The sequence below is a fragment of the Nerophis lumbriciformis genome, linkage group LG20 (assembly GCF_033978685.3).
Source record: "Nerophis lumbriciformis linkage group LG20, RoL_Nlum_v2.1, whole genome shotgun sequence".
Taxonomy (NCBI): Eukaryota; Metazoa; Chordata; class Actinopteri; order Syngnathiformes; family Syngnathidae; genus Nerophis; species Nerophis lumbriciformis.
The window spans coordinates 12,246,470-12,269,059 of NC_084567.2; the positions used below are offsets into that span (position 1 = coordinate 12,246,470).

Below are 22,590 nucleotides of genomic sequence, written 5' to 3' on the forward strand. Positions count from 1 at the left end.
GCGGTGAAGGAGATTGGCTGGGAGTGTTGTGGTGTGGGACCAGGACGCGGCAGGCGGGAGGACACGCTGCGTGATGCTGTCCAGGATGTAGGAGGAGAGCGTCATCTTCAAGGACACACGTGGAGGAAGAAGAAGAAGAAAAAGAAGGTAGGACGTGTCCTTCTCACTTTGTCCACTTGGGAGTAGAAGAGGTGATGAAGATGAGGATGACGAAGGTGTCTCCGCGTGCAGGATGTTGTCCACGGCTCAGCAGATGCTGCAGGACAGTCGCTCCAAGATGGAGAACATCCGACTGCAGATCATCAAAGTGGCCCAGGCGGGGGGCGGCCAGGACCACGCCCACCGCGACCACGGTGGAGGTCAGTGACCACACACACATGTCCAACAGTGTCCTCACCGTAACGCCATGTGAAGATAAGAAATATTACAACTGAAGTCGGTACTTTTAAAATGTAAGATATCTACCAAGTTTCAAGCGCTAACAGTATCCTTCCAGCCTCGCGTGTTAGCATGCAAAGCAGCGTTTCATTAGTACATTAGAACTGGTATGACTTGTAATATCTACTTACAGTACTTAATTTTGTATCTATCTGTGACCTATTTAGCTCAAGATGCTAACAGTACAATTTTAGCATAGCGTATTAGCATGCAAAACAGCATATAGTTAGTACAACTAAAAGGTCCTGACTTGTTTGTATTGTTTGCCTACTTAGCTGTGTATATGTATATCTGTGACCTATTTAGCTCAAGATGCTAACAGTACTATTTTAGCATAACATGTTAGCATGCAAAACAGCATATAGTTAGTACAACTAAAAGGTCCTGACTTGTTTGTATTGTTTTCCTACTTAGCTGTGTATATATATATCTGTGACCTATTTAGCTCAAGATGCTAACAGTATCCTTCTAGCCTAGCGTGTTAGCATGCAAAGCAGTGTTTATTTAGTACATTTGAAATGGTATAACTTGTAATATCTACTTACAGTACTTAGTTTTGTATCTGTCTGTGACCTATTTCGCTCAAGATGCTAATCGTATCCTTTTAGCCAAGTGTGTTAGCATGCAAAACAGCATATAGTTAGTACAACTAAAAGGTCCTGACTTGTTTGCATAGTTTACCTACTTAGCTGTGTATATATCTGTCGGCTACCTAGCTCAAGGTGCTAACAGTATCTCAATAGCCTAGCGTGTTAGCATGTAAAGCAACGTTAGTATATTTGAAATGGTATGACTTGTAATATCTACCTACAGTACGCAGCTTTGTATCTGTCTGTGACCTATTTAGCTCAAGATGCTAACAGTATCCTTCTAGCCTAGCGTGTTAGCATGCAAAATGGCGTTTAATTAGAACATTTGAAATGTTATGACTTGTAATATCTACCAACAGTACATAGTTTTGTATCTATCTGTGACCTATTTATTTATTTATTTATTTTTTATCGTGCTCTGTGTTGTGTTGTGTTGTGTTTGCTCGTTTTTCTTGTGTTATCTTTTAACCTGCCTATTGTACAGCACTTTGGCTACCCCTTTGGTAAATTTTAAATGTGCTTTATAAATAAAGTTGATTTGATTTGATTTGATTTACTTAGCTCAAGATGCTAACAGTATCCTTCTAGCCTAGTGTGTTAGAATGCAAAGCAGCGTTTAATTACTACATTTTAACTGTTATGACTTGTAATATCTACCTACAGTACTTAGTTTTGTATCTATCTGTAAAGTGGCAGTGTTCATGGAGTCCAAGGGTATACTCATGGACATGGAAAATGTAGAAGCTTGCCACCCACTCCATAAGAAGAAGGATGGATCGGCACCAGTAATAATAATGAGGTTCGTCAATAGGAAATATAAAACTGCACTACTAAAACAAGGGAGGACTAACAGTGTTAAAGTTGTTTATACGGCCACCCTCAGTGTAACGTGTATCGCTGTTGATCAAGTATGCGTTGCATTCACGTGTCTGTGCGTACAGAAGCCGCACTTATCTTGTGTCTGGGCCGGCACGTTGTTAGAATGGATGAAAAGCGGACGTGACGACAGCTTGTAGAGGACGTTAAAGGCAGTTCCTTTAAGGCACGCCCACAAGACTGTGGTCCGGGTGGAATATGAGATATAATGACTGATGAACACCTTCGTTCGATAATGAAGGTTGCCTCAGCTCAAAGCCTGAGCCCCGACATTAATGAACTAGCATTCAAGAAAAGATGGCAGGTATCTGGCTTGGGCACATCAGATTAGATCAGTGTGTTGCAAACTGAGCAGTTTAAAGTCCTGAATGGTTGGTTTATTCATTGTTATTTTATTTTCAAATGTATTAGCCTGTGGAAAAAGTTAATGTTGATATTTACCTCAGAAGGCTGCAAATAGAAAAGAGGCATTCAATTTTTATTTAAATTGTATTTGATATGCCATTGATATTTTTTAATTATTATTATTATTATTTGAAACTCCATTTTGCATGTCACTATAAAGTTGTATAAGCCTTGCTTGTTCAATATTCAATGCTAAACTTGTTTGGGTCCCTATTAAAGGGTTTATTTGTTCAACCTTGGCCCGCGGCTTTGTTCTGTTTGAAATTTTGGCCCACTCTGTATTTGAGTTTGACACCACTGATGTAGATGATGCATATGGGAATTTTTTCAACACTTTTCTAACACTCTATAATAAACATTGTCCATGGAAAGAACTTAGAAAGAAGCAAAAGAAAAACAACCAATCATGGATGACAAAAGGACTGACAAATGCTTGTCACAAAAAAAACCACATATCGAATATTTATAACACAGAGATCTGTAGAAGCAGAAAATAAGTACAAGAAATAAAAAACAAGCTAATTAGTACACTACGAACATGTAGGAAGGAATACTACAGTCAATTATTAAACAAGAACAGAAACAACATGAGAGCAACATGGGGCATCTGTAAGCTACCTAGCTAAATTGCTAACAGTATCAATCTAGCCCAGCATGTTAGCATGTAAAGCAGCGGATAATTAGTACAGTTGAAAAGTTCTGACTTGTTTATATCTACCTACCTAGCTATGTATCTATCTGTAGGCTACCTAGCTAAGATGCTAACAGTATCATTATAGCCAAGCGTGTTAGCAAGTAAAGATGCGTATAATTAATACAGTTAAAAAGTTCTGACTTGTTTATGATATTCACATCCTTAGCTATGTGTCTATTTGTAGGCTACCTAACTAAGATGCTAACAGTATCAATCTAGCCTAGCGTGTTAGAATTTAAAGCAGTGAATAATTAGTACAGTTAAAAAGTTGTGACTTGCTTATGATATCTACCTACCTAGCTATGTATATCTGAAAGCTACCTAGCTAAAATGCTAACATTATCAATCTAGCCTAGCGTGTTACAATTTAAAGCAGTGTATAATTAGTACAGTTAAAAAGTTCTGACTTGTTTATGATATCTACCTACCTCGCTATGTATCTATCTGTAGGCCACCTAGCTAAAATGCTAACAGTATCAATCCAGCCTAGCGTGTTAGCATTTAAAGCAGTGTATAATTAGTAAAGTTAAAAAGTTCTGACTTGTTTATGATATCTACCTACCTCGCCTCTTTCTTTGATGCCTCAAAGAAAGAGGCTTCAAAAAAGTTCAGACAAGACAAGGACACAAGAAAGCAAGCAGGGAAGGAGGGAGCGGAGAAAAATGTGACCGCCCTCACCAAGAGGCAAGACAGAAAGCACAACAGAACAAATACCCAGAATCCTTTGCAGCACTAACTCTTCCGGGACGCTACAAGGTGTGTGTGTGTGTGTGTGTGTGTGTGTGTGTGTGTGTGGGAGGGTGGTTTGTGGGGGGTCGGAGGGGGCGGGGGGTTGATGGTAGCGGGGGTGTATTTTGTAGCGTCCCGGAAGAGTTAGTACTGCAAAGGGTTCTGGGTATTTGTTCTGTTGTGTTTATGTTGTGTTACGGTGCGGATGTTCTCCCGAAATGTGTTTGTCATTCTTGTTTGGTGTGGATTCACAGTGTGGCGTATATTTCTAACAGTGTTAAAGTTGTTTATACGGCCACCCTCAGTGTAACGTGTATCGCTGTTGATCAAGTATGCGTTGCATTCACGTGTCTGTGCGTACAGAAGCCGCACTTATCTTGTGTCTGGGCCGGCACGTTGTTAGAATGGATGAAAAGCGGACGTGACGTCAGCTCGTAGAGGACGTTAAAGGCAGTTCCTTTAAGGCACGCCCCCAAGACTGTGGTCCGGGTGGAATACGAGATATAATGACTGATGAACACCTTCGTTCGATAATGAAGGTTGCCTCAGCTCAAAGCCTGAGCCCCGACATTAATGAACTAGCATTCAAGAAAAGATGCCAGGTATCTGGCTTTGGCACATCAGATTAGATCAGTGTGTTGCAAACTGAGTAGTTTAAAGTCCTGAATGGTTGGTTTATTCATTGTTATTTTATTTTCAAATTTATTAGCCTGTGGAAAAAGTTAATGTTGATATTTACCTCAAAAGGCTGCAAATAGAAAAGAGGCATTACATTTTTATTTAAATTGTATTTGATATGCCATTGATATTTTTTAATTATTATTATTATTTGAAACTCGATTTTGCATGTCACTATAAAGTTATATAAGCCTTGCTTGTTCAATATTCAATGCAAAACTTGTTTGGGTCCCTATTAAAGGGTTTATTTGTTCAACCTTGGCCCGCGGCTTTGTTCAGTTTGAAATTTTGGCTCACTCTGTATTTGAGTTTGACACCCCTGATGTAGATGATGCATATGGGAATTTTTTCAACACTTTTCTAACACTCTATGTAGGGCTGGGCGATATATCGATATACGCGATATATCGCGGGTTTGTGTCTGTGCGATATAGAAAATGACTATATCGTGATATCGAGTATACGTTCTCACGCAGTTGCTTTTAGCTGCGGGCATTACACTACAGGCTCTCCTTGCTCTTTCATGTCTCTGCTTCACACAGACAGACAAAGCGCAGCTTCTTACACACGTCACATGCTGTCACGTCATACATCACATACGTATACGCCCTCCCCGAGCAGAGAGGTAGTAGCATGGCTAACGTTAGCTGTGATGCTAGCGGAGTGGTGATACGAGAGAAAGAAGGTGTCAATCTGGTAACAAATGAAGGAATAATTAATTCCCAAGAAAAACAGCAGGGGGTCCATCGTCTGGCGGTGGTTTGGCTTCAAGTGGGAATATGTTGAACAGACAACCGTAATTTGTAAAGTGTGGGGCAAAAGCGTTGCTATAAAAAGTAGCATTACTGCTGTAACAAACAGTTCAGGGTGTCCCAAGTTACCGGAGTGTGTTAGGTAAGGAGGAGAAGATTTGTCCCTCCAGAGTTGCCGTAGGGCTGTGACGTAGGGTGTGTGTGGTTGTGGAAGGAGGTGTGTGCTGTTGACATTAAAGAAGCGGTGGCTACCGAACCTGCTCTAATGTCTCCCGTTTATTATTTTATTAGATAAGTACACTGTATAGGTGAACCCAGGATACTCGGCTACACTGCTAATATGTAGCATCATTTGAAAAGTCACCCGCTAGACAATGAACAGTACTTACGCCGCACGTCAATATCTCCGTTTGGTGCCACACGTCCACACCATCAAAATGCCAAGGCAAACATTTCCAGATCAACACCGTATGAAAAAAATAGTGATTTTTTTAGTTGTGATTTCCTTCTCTGCATGACAGTTGAAAAGTAGCATATATTAATGCAGTATGAAGAAGAATGTTTTAATGTAGACACATAGAATCATCATACTGCTGTGATTATATGCATCAAGTGTTCATTCAAGGCTAAGGCAAAATATCGAGATATATATCGTGTATCGCGATATGGCCTTAAAATATTGCGATATTAAAAAAAGGCCATATCGCCCAGCCCTAATTTTATGATAAACATTGTCCATGGAAAGAACTTAGTAAGAAGCAAAAGAAAAACACCCAATCATGGATGACAAAAGGACTGACAAATGCTTTAAAACAAAAAAAAACACATATCGAATATTTATAACAGAGAGATCTGTAGAGGCAGAAAATAAGTACAAGAAATATAAAACAAGCTAATTAGTATACTACGAACATGTAGGAAGGAATACTACAGTCAATTATTAAACAAGAACAGAAACAACATGAGAGCAACATGGGGCATCTGTAAGCTACCTAGCTAAATTGCTAACAGTATCAATCTAGCCCACCATGTTAGCATGTAAAGCAGCGTATAATTAGTACAGTTGAAAAGTTCTGACTTATTTATATCTACCTACCTAGCTATGTATCTATCTGTAGGCTACCTAGCTAAGATGCTAAAAATATCATTCAAGCCCAGCGTGTTAGCAAGTAAAGCTTCGTATAATTAATACAGTTAAAAAGTTCTGACTTGTTTATGATATTCACATCCTTAGCTATTTGTCTATCTGTAGGCTACCTAACTAAGATGCTAACAGTATCAACTAGGCTAGCGTGTTAGAATTTAAAGCAGTGTATAATTAGTACAGTTAAAAAGTTGTGACTTGCTTATGATATCTACCTACTTAGCTATGTATATCTGAAAGCTACCTAGCTAAAATGCTAACATTATCAATCTAGCCTAGTGTGTTAGAATTTAAAGCAGTGTATAATTAGTACAGTTAAAAAGTTCTGACTTGTTAATGATATCTACCTACCTCGCTATGTATCTATCTGTAGGCCACCAAGCTAAAATGCTAACAGTATCAATCTAGCCTAACGTGTTAGCATTTAAAGCAGTGTATAATTAGTACAGTTAAAAAGTTCTGACTTGTTTATGATATCTCTTTATGATTCTCTTCCCCAGATCACACCACTCCTACCCACTTCTCCACAGTGGGCTGGCTCAGAGTGGAGGACAGAGTAAAACAACTTGCACTGAGCCTAGTCTATAAAATGTGCTACACCTCCCTGATACCGAAGTACATGTCAAACTACTTCCATAACGTAAATGACCGCCATAACCACAACACCAGGGGGAGCTCCACAAACCACGTTAAACCCAGATTCCGATCTAACAAAGGTCTTAACTCATTCTCTTTCTATGCCACATCAATGTGGAATGCACTCCCAACAGGTGTAAAAGAAAGTGCATCTCTACCCTCCTTCAAAACCGCACTAAAAGAACACCTCCAGGCAACTACAACTCTAGACTAACACCCTCCCCCCACCACATCCCACCTCACTATGTTCACTGCTCGCTGTACATATCCTACGAAGTCAGACCTACACTGTTTCAATGTCCATTTCTCAGATGATACAATTGTTGACTGAAGTGCTGATATCAACCAAACCTAGCCCAACCCCTTCCACATCCCACCCCCGGATTGTAAATAATGTAAATAATTCAATGTATATACTCTGATGATCAACTTGTGTGATGACTGTATTATGCTGATAGTATATATTTATATTTATACCATGAATTGATTATCGTGGACCCCGACTTAAACAAGTCGAAAAACTTATTCGGGTGTTACCATTTAGTGGTCTGTGTTGTTGTTGTTGTTGGGTACAAGTGTTGTAAATTAGCTTTGGCTACAAAGTTATCCAATGCATACATTGGATAACTGTTTCAGATATCTATGTTTCTGTATCTGTCCCTATTTCAAATAAACCTTTATATAAACGTTAACATGGCTATCTATCTACGTGTATCTATTAATCAACATACCGTATCTCTGATTGTAGACTAGCATGTTAGTAAATCCTAAGCAGTGTATTAGCATACATATTTAATTTTTGACTAGCGTGTTAGCATGCTAGCGCAAGATGCTACAGTGCTACAGACAAACGATGCGTTCAAGTGTCTCTCTGTCTTTAGGGACGTCTCAGCCGGCTGTCAGCCCGGAAGACGCCCGCCTGGCCGAGCTGCAGTACTACATGCAGAGAGAGCACGAGGCCTGGGAGCGGGCCAAGGACCTCCTCAGGCGGACCGAGGAGATGTCCTCGCCTGACCGCGCAGAGGTACGGTTTTGCCGCCCAAAACAGCAGTGCGTACCAAGTCCGTCCTCTTGACGCCATGCAGGCGGAGACCCGAGAGCGCGAGTCTTCCCAGAAGTTGAGTTTGCTGCGCGTCGCCATGGAGACGTGCCTGCACGACCGGAGGGTGGAGTCGGTCCACAAGCGCCCGGCGGCCATCTTGTCCAGCAGACCGCCATCATTAACGGGTAAGAAATTATTAAAAATGTTGATTTAAAGACTTTCATGAGCACGTTTGTTCCTTCAGGGAAGCTGGAAGTCCGACTCCTCGGATGTGAGGACCTCTTGTGTCCTCCGATTCACCTGGACCGGGTCCCCGAGGAGTCCCCGGCTGCTGCCACACCTTCAGGTAAGGTCCTCCTTCCCAAGGAGACGCTCTGACGTGCCAGACCCACATTTGTGTGGACCGAGCAGCCCAGACCAGCGCCGTGCTGAGGCTGGACGGCAGACCGGTGGACAGGACGCCATGGACCAGTGCGGCCAAGCTGACCTGGGATCAGACCTTCTGTCTCCGACTGGAGAGAGTGAGTCCACATCTGTCTGGTAATACCAATACTCTAACACAGGGGGGTCCAAAGTGCGGCCCGTCGCTAATTTTTTAACACAACCGTTAGCATTCTAATATTAGCAAGCTAGCTTTTTTGCTCATTTTGCATTTTGACACCTCAGCGTCAAATATTTTGTTACTTGATAAATGATACCTGTTAGCATGCTAATGTTAGTATGCTATCTTATTTTAGCTAAATTTGTAGGTTTGCACCTCAGTCATATGCTGGTACTTGATGCATGTTACAGTTAGCATTTTAGCATGCCAAAATTAGCATGCTAGCTTTTTAGCTATTTTAGCAGGTATACAATTCAGTTTCATATATTTTGATATTTCACTGTTAACTGTACACATATTATCGTTAGCATGTTAGCATAGTATTCTCAGCATGAGTTCACATATGTCCATTCAATACCAATACTCTGCAACAGGGGGGTCCCAAGTGCATCTCGAGGGACATTTACGGCTCGTCGCAAATTTTTTAACAACCCAACGGCACAACCATTACCATTCAGCTCATTTTGCTCATATTTTTTCTTACTTTACTATTGTGCTAACTGTTAGCATTTCAGTTTGGCTTTGGCTCTTTAGCATTCACATGACATTTCTACCGAAATTTTAAATTGACTCTACTAGTTAGTTAGTTAAAAATAATCTTAATAATTAAAATAATTTCCTTCATGTGGGATAATTAGTGTATCTTATATAATATAAAAAAGTATTTCAATACATATTAATATTATGAACTAAAACATGTTTTAATATTCTTTTTATTTATTATTTCATTAAAAAAAATCATTTTCATAATTAATTTTTTGTTTCTTTTTAACTTGTTGTTATAACACAAGTGTAACATTTATTTGCCAAGATAAATACTTTTACACTCTAATTTAAAATGTACACATTTAGTTCCAATATATAAAACATATTTAAGGAATGTCCCTAATGTGTTTTTATTTTCATCATACATTTAAAAGAAAATTAGTGTACTGCATTTTTCTTTTTTATTGATGACCTAAAAGGCAACACTTAAAAAACAGTAAATACATAATATGTCCAGGGATACCTTGAAAATTACTGCATACAGTATATTCATTATTTAAAGTACAGTATTACACGTTCAGTCGAGATGACGTCATATACCGTCAGTTCCTTTTGTGACCAGCAGGGAAAGCTGTTGAATGCAGACATTTTCCATATGTAACATTCTCACATTCTTTTAAATGTATTATTTTATATACACTATCTTAAGTAATTTTATGTATTTATTTTTAAAATAATGTCATCAAATTTAATTATTCATTACAAATTAGGCTAAGTCAATAAAATGTGTACAATATATGCGTATGTCAATACTTAATAATGTTACAGCATTGACAACTGTATTAAATGATCGTGGCAGTTCCTGTTGTGACCAGCAGGGGAAGCTGTTGCACATATGTTGAATGCAGACGTTGTCCATATGTAACATTAAATGTATTATTTATTTTATGTGTCTGATCTTACGTATTTTGATATATATTTTTTAAATAAATGTTATTAAATGTAATTATCCATTACTTATTAGTCTAAGTAAATATAAAAATATGTGTCCATATTTTAGAAACATCCTGTCAATATTTATTTACAAATATTAATACATTTACAGGACTGTATTTATAATTGAAACTATTAAGTCATTTATTGCCAGTTCTTTTTGCGACCAGCAGGGAGAGGTGTTGCATGCAGACATTCTATGAAATGTATTATTTTCATATATTTTATTTACATCACTTTAAATAATTTTATGTATTTACTTTTAAAATAATGTCATTACATTTAACTAGATGAGGCATTTCCTGAAGGAATTGCGCGTGAATGCTGCAATGCTGAAGTTGAACTGAAATGCTGACAGAATGTAGTATGAATGTAAGAATAGTTTGAATGTTGAAGGGTGTGAATTTCCAGGAAAACCGGAATTTGGTTTGGAACATGGAAAGATGTTAGTTTGAATGTCCAGGATGAGTGGAATATGTTGAAGGTGGAATGGTTTGAATCGTTTGAAAAATTTGCAAATGGTGGAAGTTTGAAAAATGGCCAATTCATTTTGAATGGCAAAAATGTCCCGGAAAACCTGGAATTCTGGGAATTGCTTTGGAACATTCACACAATTATTAATGACGAATTAGACTAAGTCAAAAATAATGTGTACAATACCTGCATATGCAGACTTCATAAGAAGTAACAAGTGTGTTAAATGATGGTGGCAGTTCCTGTAGTGACCAGCAGAGGGAGACATTGTCCACATGTAACGTGCGTCAAACCTTGCTCTGCTGCAGTCCCGGGAGCTGGAGGTGGACGTCTTCTGGCGGGACGAGGAGACCATGTGTGGTGTGGTCTTCCTGCGCCTGGAAGAGCTGCTGGACCACCAGACCTGGTCCTCGCATGCGTGGCGTCTGGAACCACGAGGTCTCCTCCACGTCCAGGTGACTTCTTCTGCTGGTGTCAATTATTATTATTGTTTATCATAACAACTATTGTTGACGATGTAAAGTGTCGCCTGGTGGACGTGCTGGTAGAACATCCGCCCAAACTCAGACGTCAGAGATGCATCTTCACCAAAGAGAGAGGTACACATTATGGGATGGAGTTTAGAGGAGTCAGTGTGCAGCTGATGTCAACATAAACATGTGTCAGGTAAGAAGTTTGTGCGTGCGGCTCAGATGAACATGAACTTCACCACCTGGGGTCACCTGATGATGAACGTCCTCCCTCGCTACACCTCCTTCAGCACACTCAGCTCCACCCTCGCCGCTGCCATCGCCGCCGAGCGCACGCCACCCAGGTGAGGAACCATCCTATCTGGCGACGATTGACGGAGAACACATCATGTGATCTTTTTTTCTCCTCGTGCAGTGAGAACAGAAGTCCTCCCTGCCAGGAGGAGGCGACACAGGGCGACCACCGGGCCTCAACCACAGTGTTGCTTCAAGGGCAGCTGGTGAGCACTTGTCTTCTCTCCAGGATTTTGTCTTCTTTGGTCCTTCTGTCCTTTCCTCATATTTTGTTCTTCATTTCCCATATTTTTTCCTCCTTTTCCAGTTATTTTCCTTCCTTCCCCGTATTTTGTACTTTTTTTCAAGTTTGTCCTTCTTTCCCCTTTATTTTGGCTCCTTCTTTCTCCGAATTTTGACCTTCTTTCCCCGAATTGTATCCTTCTTTCCCCGGACTTTGTCTTTCTTTTCCTGTATTTTGGCTCCTTCTTTCCCGTATTTTGTCGTTTCCCCCTTTATTGTCTTTCTGTGTATTTTGAACTTCTTTCTCCGTATTTTGTCTTTCTTTCTGTTTATTGTTCTTCTTTCCCTGTATTTTGTCCATTCCCCCCACCTTTTTTGTACTTCTTTCTCTGTATTTTGTCTTTCTTTCCCCATATTTTGTCCTTCTTTCTCCGTATTTTTGTACCTTTTTCTCTGTTTATTGTCCTTCTATCTCCGTATTTTGTCCTTCTCTCCCCGTATTTTGTCCTTCTTTCTCCGTATTTTGTCTCCTTCTATCCCCGTTTATTGTCTTTCTCTGTATTTTGAACTTCTTTCTCCGTATTTTTCTTTCTTTTTGTTTATTGTACTTCTTTCCCTGTATTTTGTCCATTTCCCCCCATTTTTTGTACTTCTTTCTCCGTATTTTGTCTTTCTTTCCCCGTATTTTGTCCTTCTTTCTCCGTATTTTGTCCTTTCCCCGTTTATTGTACTTCTTTCCCTGTTTATTGTCCTGCTATCTCCGTATTTTGTCCTTCTTTCCCCGTTTATTGTCTTTCTCTATATTTTGTACTTCTTTCTCCGTATTTTGTCTTTCTTTCCCCGTATTTTGTCCTTCTTTCTCCATATTTTGTCTCCTCCTTTCCCCGTATTTTGTCCTTTCCCCGTTTATGGTCCTTCTATCTCCGTATTTTGTCCTTCTTTCCCCGTTTGTCTTTCTCCGTATTTTGTCTTTCTTTCTGTTTATTGTCCTTCTTTCCCTGTATTTTGTCCATTTCCCCCCATTTTTTGTACTTCTTTCTCCGTATTTTGTCTCCTCCTTTCCCCGTATTTTGTCCTTCTTTTCCCGTATTTTGTCCTTTCCCCGTTTGTTGTAATTCTTTTCCTGTTTATTGTCCTTCTATCTCCGTATTTTGTCCTTCTTTCCCCGTTTGTCTTTCTCTGTATTTTGTCCTTCTTTCCCTGTATTTTGTCCATTTCCCCCCGTTTTTCTACTTCTTTCTCCGTATTTTGTCTTTCTTTGTCCGTATTTTGTCTTTCTTTCTCCGTATTTTGTCCTTCTTTCCCCGCAATTTGTTCTTCTTTCAGTAGTGTCCTTCTTTCCCCGTAATTTGTTCTTCTTTCAGTTTCTTGTCCTTCTTTCCCCATATTTTATCCCCCCCCCCCCCCGTATTTAAACCTTTTATGACAGATAAATCCTCGACCATATTGCCATGTTACCGTGCTAACGATAGCATTTTGTTGGTATAAACCTTAAAAAAACATGGATGGATTTCCTCACTTGGTGCCATCTTGCATGTTTGTTAAATGTTCCCATGTTAGCATACATTTTATGCTAGTACTTAAGCTAACTTTGACTATGTGAAAAATTAATGGACTTTGGTACTTGCTAGGTATAGTACTGCTAGCTTACAAACTTTTCCTATGTTAGTGTGCCAACGTTAACATGCTAATGTTAGCATGCTGACATGCTATGCTAGCGTTTTAGCTAATTGTGTTGTCAAAAACCGATGCATTCTGTATTTCATTACAAGGCACCATCCCTAATGTATGTTACCCGTACCAATGCAAATAAAGTGTTATGCTAGCATTAAAGCTTATTTTGAAGGTATGAGCCCAAAAAGTATGGATTTCGGTACTTCTGCTGACTTGTTTAACTCTTCTTGCTGAAGTTAGCATGCTAGCATTTAAGCTAATTTGGAATGTATAAACGTAAATACCATGGATTTCTTTACTCGCCGTACTTGCTATACGTTTTGTTTGCTAAGTCTTTAGGAGGAATTTTGCCAAAGTACAACCACTGTTCTTGGACTAAAAACGGCTGACAGAAACCAAAATGGCTGACTTCATGTTTGTTTTCAAACATGGGTTCTTGAGACGTTTATGATCTTCCTGTCACGATAGACGTCTCTGTCAATTTTCATGATGATCCGTAAAACTGGGGGGACGGGCTAATTTATTCTTTAGGATTTTCGCATACAGGACCTCGCGCGTTTGCGTTTGCGCAAAATCTGCCGAGTTAAGAGACATTGGGGCTAAGGTGGCCATAAGCAGTCATGTACCGTCCTATGCCTTGACACAAAATGAAAAATGTGGGCACAATAACATTATACATTAGCATGCTAACATGGAAACAGTTAGCATTCATGCAAGATGGCGCCAAGTAAGAAAAAATTATACGAAAGCTTGCTAACATTAGCATGTAAACAATTAGCATTCAAGCAAGATGGCGCCAAGTAAGAAAATTATATAAAACTATGCTAACATTGGCATGTAAACAGTTAGCACTCACGCAAGATGGCACCAAGTAGGACAATTATACTAAACTAATGAGATGAATGCTAGTATAAATGTTAGCATGCTAACATGGCTACAGTTAGCATTCACGCAAGATGGCGCCAAGTAAGACAATTATACGAAAGCATGCTAACGTTAGCATGTAAACATTTAGCATTCATGCAAGATTGCGCCAAGTAGGACAATTATACTAAACTAATGAGACAAATGCAAGTCTAAATGTTAGCATGCTAAAATGGAAACAGTTAGGATAGGCTCCAGCACCCCCTGCTACCCCGTAAGGGACAAGCGATAGAAAATGGATAGATGGATGGGCAAGATGGCGCCAAGTCAGAAAATTATACGAAAGCATGCTAACGTTAGCATGTGAACATGGAAACAGTTAGCATTCATGCAAAATGGCACCAAGTAGACATACGCAAGCATGCCAACGCTAGCATGCAAACAGTTGGCATTCACGCAAGATGGCGGACAATTATACTAAACTAATGAGACGAATGCTAGTATAAATGTTAGCATGCTGACACGGAAACAGTTAGCATTCACGCGCAGACAGCGCCAAGCAACAACATTTTACGAAAGCATGCTAGCGATCTCATCCACCCCCGGGGCCTTGCCACCAAGGGTGGCAAGGCCCCGGGGGTGGATGAGATCCGCCCGGAGTTCCTTAAGGCTCTGGATGTTGTGGGGCTGTCTTGGTTGACAAGACTCTGCAACATCGCGTGGACATCGGGGGCGGTACCTCTGGATTGGCAGACCGGGGTGGTGGTTCCTCTCTTTAAGAAGGGGAACTGGAGGGTGTGTTCCAACTATCGTGGGATCACACTCCTCAGCCTTCCCGGTAAGGTCTATTCAGGTGTACTGGAGAGGAGGCTACGCCGGATAGTAGAACCTCGGATTCAGGAGGAACAGTGTGGTTTTCGTCTTGATCGTGGAACTGTGGACCAGCTCTATACTCTCGGCAGGGTCCTTGAGGGTGCATGGGAGTTTCCCAACCAGTCTACATGTGCTTTGTGGACTTGGAGAAGGCATTCGACCGTGTACCCCGGGAAGTCCTGTGGGGAGTGCTCAGAGAGTATGGGGTAATGGACTGTCTTATTGTGGCAGTTCGCTCCCTGTATAATCAGTGTCAGAGCTTGGTCCGCATTGCCGGCAGTAAGTCGGACCTGTTTTCAGTGAGGGTTGGACTTCGCCAAGGCTGCCCTTTGTCACCGATTCTGTTCATAACCTTTATGGACAGAATTTCTAGGCGCAGTCAGGGCGTTGAGGGGATCTGGTTTGGTGGCTGCAGGATTAGGTCTCTGCTATTTGCAGATGATGTGGTCCTGATGGCTTCCTCTGGCCAAGATCTTCAGCTCTCACTGGATCGGTTCGCAGCCGAGTGTGAAGCGACTGGGATGGGAATCAGCACCTCCAAGTCCGAGTCCATGGTTCTCTCCCGGAAAAGGGTGGAGTGCCATCTCCGGGTTGGGGAGGAGATCTTGCCCCAAGTGGAGGAGTTCAAGTACCTCGGAGTCTTGTTCACGAGTGGGGGAAGAGTGGATCGTGAGATCGACAGGCGGATCGGTGCGGCGTCTTCAGTAATGCGGACGCTGTATCGATCCGTTGTGGTGAAGAAGGAGCTGAGCCGGAAGGCAAAGCTCTCGATTTACCGGTCGATCTACGTTCCCATCCTCACCTATGGTCATGAGCTTTGGGTCATGACCGAAAGGACAAGATCACGGTTACAAGCGGCCAAAATGAGTTTCCTCCGCCGAGTGGCGGGGCTCTCCCTTAGAGATAGAGTGAGAAGCTCTGTCATTCGGGGGGAACTCAAAGTAAAGCCGCTGCTCCTCCACATCGAGAGGAGCCAGATGAGGTGGTTTGGGCATCTGGTCAAGATGCCACCCGAACGCCTCCCTAGGAAGGTGTTTCGGGCACGTCCGACCGGTAGGAGGCCACGGGGAAGACCCAGGACATGCTGGGAAGACTATGTCTCCCGGCTGGCCTGGGAACACCTCAGGATCCCCCGGGAGGAGCTGGACGAAGTGGCTGGGGAGAGGGAAGTCTGGGCTTCCCCGCTTAAGCTGCTGCCCCCGCGACCAGACCTCGGATAAGCGGAAGAAGATGGATGGATGCTAGCGTTAGCATGTGAACATGTAAACAGTTAGCATTCACGCAAGATGGCGCCAAGTAAGAATTATACGAAAGCATGCTAACAGTTAGCATTCACGCAAGATGGTGCCAAGTAGGACAATTATACTAATGAGATGAATGCTAGCATAAAGGTTAGCATGCTAACAAGATGACGAGGAAGTGTTTGTGTCTGCAGTCGTCCTTCAGCAGGAGCGAAGACGACGAGTCTCCTGCCAAGTAAAGACCACCATGAGAAGACCAGGAGGTGACGTGTTCTCTGGGCTCCTTCTCACCTTCTTGTCTCCGTGTGGTCCAGGATGCGAGTGGAGGACCTGCGCTACGTGTCGGTGCTGGGCCGAGGCCACTTTGGGAAGGTAGCGGCCTCCCGTCTGTGGACGTGGTCTCAGCCCGCGGCGTCACCACGTCCTCTCTCGTCTTCTCCTGTCAGTCTCCCTTGGAAATGTTGTGTCCAGGTGCTGCTGGCCGAGTCCCGCAGGACCGGCGGACTCTACGCCGTCAAGGCCCTGAAGAAGAGTGACGTCGTGACGCGGGACGAGGTGGACAGCCTGATGAGCGAGAAGAGGATCTTCCAGATGATCACCGCCTGCGACCATCCCTTCCTGGTCCACCTCCACGCCTGCTTCCAGACCAGCGAGCACGTGTGCTTCGTCATGGACTACCTCCCCGGGGGAGACCTCATGATCCACATCCACAACCAGGCCTTCAGCCAGGAGCAGACCAGGTGAGTCCGGTGTCACCAAGCCGAGTCTGTCCTCTGATGCGGACTCTTCCCCAGGTTCTACTCGGCCTGCGTGCTGCTGGCCTTGGACTTCCTGCACGGCAACAGGATCATCTACAGGTGAGTCGGGCACGGGGACCGGGGCTCTCTAGCGCCACCTGACCCTCGGTCTTGTCCACGCAGAGACCTGAAGCTGGACAACCTGCTGATGGACGCCGACGGCTTCGTCAAAATGACCGACTTTGGCCTTTGTAAAGAAGGTGGTCCTGGCACAGAACTGGTCTTGGACGGACTCTGACTTCACCCCGTTGCTTCTCTGCAGGGATGTCTCACGGAGACCGGACGTCCACCTTCTGCGGGACGCCGGAGTTCCTGGCGCCGGAGGTTCTGACGGACGACGACTACACGCGGGCCGTGGACTGGTGGGGGATGGGCGTGCTGATCTACGAGATGCTGGTGGGCGAGGTGGGTAGTTTGCCACAAGGGGGCGTGGCTTCCTCTCTGACCCTCGCCGTCCTGCTCCAGTCTCCCTTCCTGGGCGAGGACGAGGAGGAGGTGTTCGACAGCATCGTCAACGACGACGTCCACTATCCCGCCTCGCTTCCTCCGGACGCCGTGGCCATCATGCAGAAGGTGGACGCCATCACGCCGCCTCAGGCCGAGGACGCACTCGCCAAAACTGTCTTTGTTTCCTCGCAGCTGCTGAAGAAGAACCCGCTGAAGAGGCTCGGTGCTGGAGAGAGAGACGCCAACGAGCTGAAGGGAGAGACTTTCTTTCAGGTAGACATGTTATTACATACCATCACCTTTTCCACTACAGCCCACTCAAATATTAACACTCCATCTCACTCTTGACTTTAACCTCTCACCTACTTCCAGCTTACAACCTTGTCAGATGATATGACTGCATGTCAGAGGTCATTATTTATGTAACACATAAATACACCTTGGACAACACAACAACCTCAAACCATATTTGACAACACAACAACTTAAAAATATATTTGACAAAACACTGACAACACAACAACTTAAATATTTGACAAAACACTAACAACACAACTTAAAAACATCTTTGACAAAACACTAACAACACAAAAATGAAAAACATATTTGACAACACAACAACTTTAAACAACACTTTTGACAACACAACAAGCTTAAAAAACATTTGACAACACAACATCTTTTAAAACACATTTGACAACACAACAACTTAAAACATCTTTGACAAAACATTTTGACAACACAACAACTTTACAAACATATTTTACAACACATCTTTGACAAAAAAAACCTTTAACACAATAACTTCAAAAATACCTTTAACAACACAACTTTAAAAATCACTTGACAACACAACTTTAAAAACATACCTTTGACAGCAACATTTAACACAACAACTTTTAAAAACATCTTTGACAACACATCAACTTAAAAAAAAACACAATAACAACTTTACAAAACATTTTACAACACATCATTAAAAACTTTTGACAACAATACCTTTAAAACACCTTTGACAACACAACAACTTCAAAAAACATTGTACATCAGATATTTGACTAAAAACTTTAACACAAACACTAAAAAACAACAACACACATTTGACAACACAACAACTTTAGAAAACACCTTTGACAACACAACTTTAAAAAACACATAACACACCTTTACAAAACATATTTTACAACACATCTGACACAAAAACCATTGACAACACAATAACTTAAAAACACCTTTGACTTTTAAAAGAGTTTACAACACATATTTGACAAAAGACTAACACGGCAACTTTAACACACATTTGACAACACAACAACTTTAGAAAACACAACTTTAATAAACATCTTTTCAAAAAACCTCTGACAACACAACTTTAAGAACGTGTTTGACAACACAACAACTTTAAAAAACATTTGACAACACAACAACTTAAAAACACTTTTGACAACACAACCATTTTAAAAAGACATGACAACACAACTTTAAAAAAACACTTAACACAACTTTACAAAACATATTTTACATGTCCGACCCAACAACTTTACAAAACATATTTTACATGTCCGACCCAAAAACCTTTGACAACACAATAACCTAAAAAACACCTTTGACAACACAACTGTAGCAATCACTTTTGACAACAAAACAACTTTTAAGAGTTCACAACACATATTTGACAAAAGGCTAACACGACAACTTTAACACACATTTGACAACATAACAACTTTAGAAAACACAACTTTAATAAACATCTTTTACAACACCTCAACTTAAAAAAAACCACTTAAAACAACTTCACAACACATCTTTGACAAAATACGTTTGACAATACACTAGCTTATAACACATTTAATAACACAACACCTTACTTTTTTTTTTTTACATCAGATCTTTGACTAAAAAACTTTAACACAACTTCATTTTAAACACATTGGACAACACACTTTAGAAAGCATCTTTGACAACACAACTTTAAAAAAAACACTTAACACAACTTTACAAAACATATTTTACAACACATCTGTGACAAAAAAACACAACATTTTAAAAAAACAAAACACCTTTGACAACACAACTGTAACAATCACTTTTGACAACACAACAACTTTTAAAACATTTTACAACACATTTTTGACAAAAGATTAACACAACTTAAACAACACATTTGACAGTACATCTTTAGAAAATATATTTGACAACACAACAACTTTAAAAACATATTTGACAACACAAAAACTTTAAGAAACATATTTGACAAAAAACCTATGACAACAAAACAAATTAAAAAAACACTTAACACAACTTAAAATTATTTGACAACCCAACAACTTAAAAAAAACACTTGACAACACAACAACTTAAAAAAAACATTTGACAACACAGCAACTTTAATAAACATCTTTCACAAAAAACCCATGACAACACAACAACTTAAAAAACACTTGACTACACAGTTTTAAAAAACACTTGACAACACAACTTTAAAAAGCACTTTTGACAACACAGCAACTTTTAAAAAAAACATACTTGACAACACAACTTTAATAAAAATCTTTGACAACACATCAACTTTAATAAAACTCTTTGACAAAAAAAGTATGACAACACAACAACTTAAAAAAACACTTGACTACACAACAACTTTTAAAACAATTTACATCACATCTTTGCCAAAAACATAAACAACACATTTGACAATACAACCACTTTAGAAAATATCTTTGACAACACAACTTTAAAAACGTCTTTGACAACACAACAACTTAAAAAAAACCCGTCTTTGACAGCAGAACTTTAAAAAACATACTAAACAACACAAAAACTTTAATAAACATATTTGACAAAAAAAAAAAAACCTATGACAACAACTTAAAACACTTAACTTAAAAAATTTATTTGACAACAACTTTAAAAAACACTTTTGACAACACATTTTTGAAAAAAAAAAACATTTTTGACAACACAACTTTAGTAAACATCTTTGACAAAAAACCCATGACAGCACAACAACTTTAAAAAACACTTTGGACAACAAAACAGCTAAAAAAAACATTTGACAACACAACAACTTTAAAAAACATCCATCCATCCATTTTCTACCGCTTATTCTCTTCGGGGTCGCGGGGGGCGCTGGAGCCTATCCCAGCTACAATCATATTTGACAAAAAACCTATGACAACACAACAACTTAAAAAAACACTTGACTACACAATTTTAAAAACACTTAAACACAACTTAAAACGTCTTTGACAACATAACACCTTTAAAAAATGTCTTTGACAACACAACAACTTTGAAAAAAACGTTTGACAACACAACTTAAAAAAACATCTTTAAAACACAACTTTAAAAAACACTTTTGACAACACAACAACTTAAAAAAAAACACATTGGACAACACAGACTGGTCAGAAGAAAATACTACATCAAAATAAATTGACACAATGATGTGCTAAAATAAAGTGAATGAAAAATGAATGGTTGCTAACTAAACTATCAATACAATTAAAGTGCAAATGTAAATACTGCTTTGCCACTTTAGTCATACTTTTGGCGCTTAAAGGGGCTGTTTGACACACAACTTTCTAATGGATTTTACACACGCTTGGTAACACAGTAAGACAAAAAATTACAGTTTTTTTTTTTAAATGTATTTGTATTGATGTCAACGACTCACAACTCATCTTCTATTCCATCCCATAATATTTGCTAATATGCTAACACGTAACATGCTACACGGTGTCCAACCAGTCATTTCTAAACAAGCTTTTTAGCCAAGTTTGCAGTTGTTCATCTCAGACTCATATAACCTGGTATGTGACACACATGCTAACTTTTTTTTAGCCAATTTAACAGCAGCACACCTCAGACTCATATAACTTGAAACTTGGCACATGCTAACTTTAGAATGCAAACATTCCTGAATGTTTTGTTAGTGGGTCAAGGCCTGTGGAAGGACGTGAGCTTTTATTCTGAATATTTCATCAATTTGGACGCATTTTTGAGGGCCTGGTCATGAAGCTCAGTGGCCTAGTGGTTAGAGTGTCCGCCCTGAGATCGGTAGGTTGTGAGTTCAAACCCCAGCCGAGTCATACCAAAGACTATAAAAATGGGAGCCATTACCTCCCTGCTTGGCACTCAGCATCAAGGGTTGGAATTGGGGGTTAAATCACCAAAAATGATTCCCGGGCGTGGCCACCGCTGCTGCTCACTGCTCCCCTCACCTTCCAGGGGGTGAACAAGGGGATGGGTCAAATGCAGAGGACACATTCCACCACACCTAGTGTGTGTGACAATCATTGGTTCTTTAACTTTAACTCAGCAATGCGTTGACGTTATGACGTCATCATCGCCAACCAGTGGCCTGAGCAGCTCGTCCTGCTGTGCCCACAGGAAGTGGAGTGGGAGGCGCTGCTGGCCAAGAAGGTGAAGCCTCCTTTCCTGCCGTCCATCAAAGAGTCGGCCGACGTCAGCAACTTCGACAGCGACTTCACCAGCTTGCAGCCCGTCTTGTCGCCGCCCTCCCGACCAGGCAGCCTGTCAGACGAGCAGCAAGGAGCCTTCGCCGACTTTGACTTCTGCGCTCTGCACGGCTGACCTGGGATGGATCCTCCCGCGTGCTTTGTGCTCACCTAATCAAGGAAGTGCTTCCTGCTTCGACAAGCTCCGCCCACGACTCCTGCATGGCGCCTGATGTAGCAGCGCAAACAAAATAAAGAAGAAGCCATCCAGCTAGAGTACATGTAGTGCGGGGGTGTACTAACTTTACCCCCTGGGGGCCATTTTAATTATTTGTCATTTTCTAAACCCACACTATATTTACATTTTTTTAACATTTCCAGGACCCGGAAGGGTCTCAGTCATAAGAAATGCTACAAATAAGTCATATATTGTTTATTTTTTGCAACTTTTAAATCTATAGATCAACATCAGATCTATCTATATCAAAATACTTTTTTTTTCTTTTCTCGGCTCTTTTGTTAAAGAAAACTATTTGTTTTATAGCAAAAACACAAAATACACAACAAGTTTATAAATGATAAATGTTTTCCCAAAAAATATTTTCAAAGTAATATTTTATGTGCAGTAATTGCAGCATTAAATATGTCAACAATTCATAACATTTATTTTGATTCATTATTTTTTGATCAATGACCTAAATCCAATTACA

At 40.7% G+C, this 22,590-nt stretch overlaps 2 protein-coding genes across 7 annotated transcripts in view; one reads left to right on the forward strand and one right to left on the reverse strand.

The window, feature by feature from the left end:
* On the forward strand, positions 1–22,504 carry LOC133619428 (serine/threonine-protein kinase N2-like). Of its 5 annotated transcripts, XM_061980439.2 has the most exons (19): positions 1–147; positions 232–359; positions 7,824–7,966; positions 8,028–8,169; positions 8,229–8,330; positions 8,396–8,505; positions 10,847–10,993; positions 11,062–11,137; positions 11,205–11,352; positions 11,424–11,508; positions 16,371–16,411; positions 16,491–16,548; positions 16,648–16,916; positions 16,971–17,033; positions 17,097–17,173; positions 17,236–17,378; positions 17,439–17,546; positions 17,613–17,693; positions 21,813–22,504. In XM_061980439.2, exons 2-19 carry the CDS (start codon positions 233–235, stop codon positions 22,014–22,016), a joined length of 2,124 nt encoding a protein of 707 aa, XP_061836423.1. In that variant the 5' UTR covers positions 1–147; position 232; the 3' UTR covers positions 22,017–22,504. The 5 variants fall into 5 exon arrangements, with proteins under 5 accessions (XP_061836423.1, XP_061836421.1, XP_061836422.1 ...); XM_061980437.2 differs by having other exon boundaries at positions 16,491–16,916; XM_061980438.2 differs by having other exon boundaries at positions 17,439–17,693.
* LOC133619429 (palmitoyltransferase ZDHHC12-B-like) overlaps positions 17,503–22,590 on the reverse strand; it is a 21,150-nt gene continuing 16,062 nt past the window's right edge. Inside the window, exon 6 of one of the 2 annotated variants that reach the window (XM_061980441.1) lies at positions 17,503–17,646. The gene's annotated coding sequence lies outside the window, so the exon portion shown is untranslated. Of the gene's footprint in view, positions 17,647–21,809; positions 22,110–22,590 lie in introns of those variants that run through there. The other variant, XM_061980440.1, reaches the window with a different exon arrangement.